The 3,226-nt window shown below is 43.7% G+C and overlaps 1 protein-coding gene across 1 annotated transcript in view; it reads right to left on the bottom strand.

Annotated features, from left to right (window-relative positions):
- Window positions 1-2,937, bottom strand: part of poglut3 (protein O-glucosyltransferase 3) — a gene marked incomplete at both ends in the record, with an annotated part of 5,950 nt that extends 3,013 nt beyond the window's left edge. Inside the window, 6 exons of the mRNA XM_080550045.1 lie at window positions 8-70; window positions 282-565; window positions 848-1,042; window positions 1,392-1,520; window positions 2,277-2,368; window positions 2,471-2,937. Coding sequence (XP_080406171.1) covers window positions 8-70; window positions 282-565; window positions 848-1,042; window positions 1,392-1,520; window positions 2,277-2,368; window positions 2,471-2,937 — 1,230 coding nt within the window. The remainder of the gene's footprint in view (window positions 1-7; window positions 71-281; window positions 566-847; window positions 1,043-1,391; window positions 1,521-2,276; window positions 2,369-2,470) is intronic.
- Between the last annotated feature and the right edge of the window lie 289 nt (window positions 2,938-3,226).

Below are 3,226 nucleotides of genomic sequence, written 5' to 3'. Positions count from 1 at the left end.
CGTCAGCCTTCCGTGTTTCCATTGGCCAGTCTCCCACATTGATGTAGAATTCAACATCTGGAAGCCTCACCTTTCAGCGAAAGGGGGCAAAAAATATGAGGTTCACGCAGAACACTGGACAATTTAAATGATGTTGAACATATTGTATTGTGTAAGTTGACTTTCTGGCAAGGGACAACTACCATTGGGATAGGTAAGGTAAAAGGACCATGCTCATATGTAGGATCTGCTGCACACATGATGATGCAAGATAACGCAACATCTCAATGCATCTCTTTTACCTTCCTGGATAGTGAGAGTAACATCTCGTCAGAGAACATCTTGAAGTCTGTGTATTTTCCCAGGGATCGGCGATACACCTGGTTGTCCAGGATGGCGTAGTGAATCAGCCCTCCTCTGTTGGAAAACCTCTGCGGCACCTCCTGTAGGAGGCGCTGTAGATCAATCGAGGGAAAAGCACTGAAGTCTTTCACCATCTGGGGCTCCTCAGCAGGGCACTCCATGATACTCTGCCAGGCGGGGGCATCAGGTTCTGGGCAGTTACAGTACTCATGATAGACTGGACCTGGAGTGGTAGAAATGAAGGAACCGTATGTGTAGCCATGAGTATGTGAATGGTGAACGGTGCTGCCGACCTGGTTTGATATTCCCCTGGCAGACAGGACAGGTTTGACTCAACTTAGACAACAACGGCAAACTGTAATTATAGGCAATTAGGCCAATTTACAACTATAATTGCCATAAAATGTCAGACAGGCTGACTCAGATGATGATAAATTGATTGTGATTGACTAATTCTGCTGAAACTGAAATGATCTTTGACAGTGTGTCGTTAGCTGATAGGTACCAGGTATGGTGTAGGGTGACTTGGCAACAGCAACATCTCTGTGGAGCACTTCAACCTTCAAGCCCTTTGGTGCACTGCCATACAGACGGTATCTCATCAGGAAGGATCCGTCTCCCCTGTCCAAAGGCTGGGGGACATGAATGCGGACATACTCCCCTTGTGATGAGGTTATCTTCACTCTGAATGTATTGTTACCTAATGCAAAACAGTTATAAAGGGAGTAAAGTTCATCTGTGGATACATTAAAAAGCATGTAAAAAAATATGTGGTAGGCCTAAAACCAGCATAAGTCATCCAGCTCAGAAGGAAAAAGAAACTGCAAGATGCTTTTGTGTACATTTACTGAAGACATGCAGAAGATAGTTAACCCCTGGGGGGCCAGATGTGTCACTCTTGCTTGCTCTGTAGGGGAACGTTTTCTACTGAACTTTGAAAGAGACGAGGAAGTGTTATAGCGATTATTGGCCATTAGCAGCATTACATTGTTTCCTGGCCATGTTTTGTTAAATCACTGAATTGTTCAATTGATCACAAACTATTTTACCTGGAGAGAAAGTGAAGTTTCCCCCTGCTGAGTTGACAGCCTGGATGAAGAAGAACCGGACGGGTAACACCATCTGAGGCTCGAGCCCTGGTCCCCAAATGAGACATTTCTCAGGACTGAGGTCTTCATCTTGACAATAGCATAACGGAAAGTTTGTGCAAGTAAATAAAATCAAAACGATACAAACGACCGGGTATCCATTGTGCATTGAGTAGCGTAAACTATCTTTACAATTAAGCATTATGGGTTTCTAAGAAGCAACTAATTTGGGGATTTGAACAATTTTTCATGCAGCATCTCTACAGGGAGAGTGGAAGGGGGCGGTGACGTTTGATTTGGCCGAGTTTGATTGGCCGGTGTATGACGGGTGCGTCTCTGATTAAAAGCTTTGTTTAAAAAACAAATATTGTTTTACAGAAAACAATAACCGATATGGTATTGTAAAAATAAACCATCAAATGATGTTCCCTAAAGTCGATGTCAAGTTAGTTTGTAGAGTCCCAACATGTGTATTTTATCTAACTTCTTTTCAGGGTGGGTGTGTACCATGAAAATAGTCTCGACGTAGCCCAGCGTGTCCTATTGCGTTCCACTTTACACTAACCTATTGTTGCATAAAATACAACTTTTTGGTGAAATCATCAACGTTACTCACGTGTATGATTATTTTTGAAATAAACATCTCATATGGGTTAGTTAGACAGATGCACAGAGAAATCAGTTCAGTGTTGTTTATTTATTTCAATGACAAATAGCTCAGCACAAACATGAACTCTTAGAATATTCTATTAGACACAATTGAATTGTATGTGCACACCCAGTGTCTTGAAAAGTTGTGAATTTGGATCCTCTACAGAATTGACTCTTTCTCCCAGTCTTCACTACAGTAGTACTCTCCATCTGTAGTGCTATCTGAGTCATACTCCTCAAAGACTGACAAACTGCTACTGCCACCCCGTACGGGCAGAGATTGTTCCCTGAGAGATACATTGTCCCGGGAGGTCAAACCAGTATTACATGAGAAATGTGACATGTCTGTGGGTAAAGGTGCCGGCTCATTGAGTACCACACTGCTGTACCTTGCCATGCTGTACTCTGTTATCTGTGGCCTGATTTGGCTTGCAGAGGTGCTCTGGACCAGAGTGCAAGAGAAGGCTCTAGATTGGCTCCTTAGGGGGCGACCAAGGTCCCCCGGCCTTCTGAGGTCCTCCATACTCTTAAGGTCCTTTGTCATAGACGTATCCGTTCCTGTGGAGATGCGCCTCTTTCTTGATGTTCGGGTCGAGTAAATGTTGGTAACCGAGAAGGAGCGGGCATGTTTCAGGCCGTCGTCCTTAGAGGGGGACCAGTACTTGGGGGAGATACTGGAGTATGGGAGTGGTGAGGTTTCACGTCTGTTACTGTTGGCTTCCTCAATTTCATAAACAGCTATTTTGTCCCTCCTACTGTCCTGAGCTAATGAGCTATGAAATACATCTTCATTCTCTGTGTCCTCTGGGTCAAAATCAATGCTTAAATTAGTGTCTGTAGAACTTGAAGATATCATATTCAACTGTGCTTTCTTAGGTGTTAACTTCTCGGTGGAAAAATGTGAGCCTTGACCACCTCTGCTCTGTAGTCTAAGAGAACCTTCTATATTATTTTCTAAATCAATCGGCTTCACTACCTCCTTGTCCTCCCTGCTCTCACAGACCATCCTACCTTCAGTGGTGTCACTAGTTCCCCTAAGAGTTGATGGCACAGCTTTCAACCCCTTTCTACCAAACAACATACTCTTCTCCTCAAGACGTTTGCTACTGAAAGTCATTCTGAGGCGATTCAATAACTGGTCTACT

The sequence above is a fragment of the Nansenia antarctica genome (genome assembly GCF_963989245.1).
Source record: "Nansenia antarctica genome assembly, chromosome: 20".
In the NCBI taxonomy this organism is placed as follows: domain Eukaryota; kingdom Metazoa; phylum Chordata; class Actinopteri; order Argentiniformes; family Microstomatidae; genus Nansenia; species Nansenia antarctica.
The sequence above is the reverse complement of the archived record's forward strand: the minus strand, read 5'-3'. Positions and strand labels throughout refer to the sequence as shown.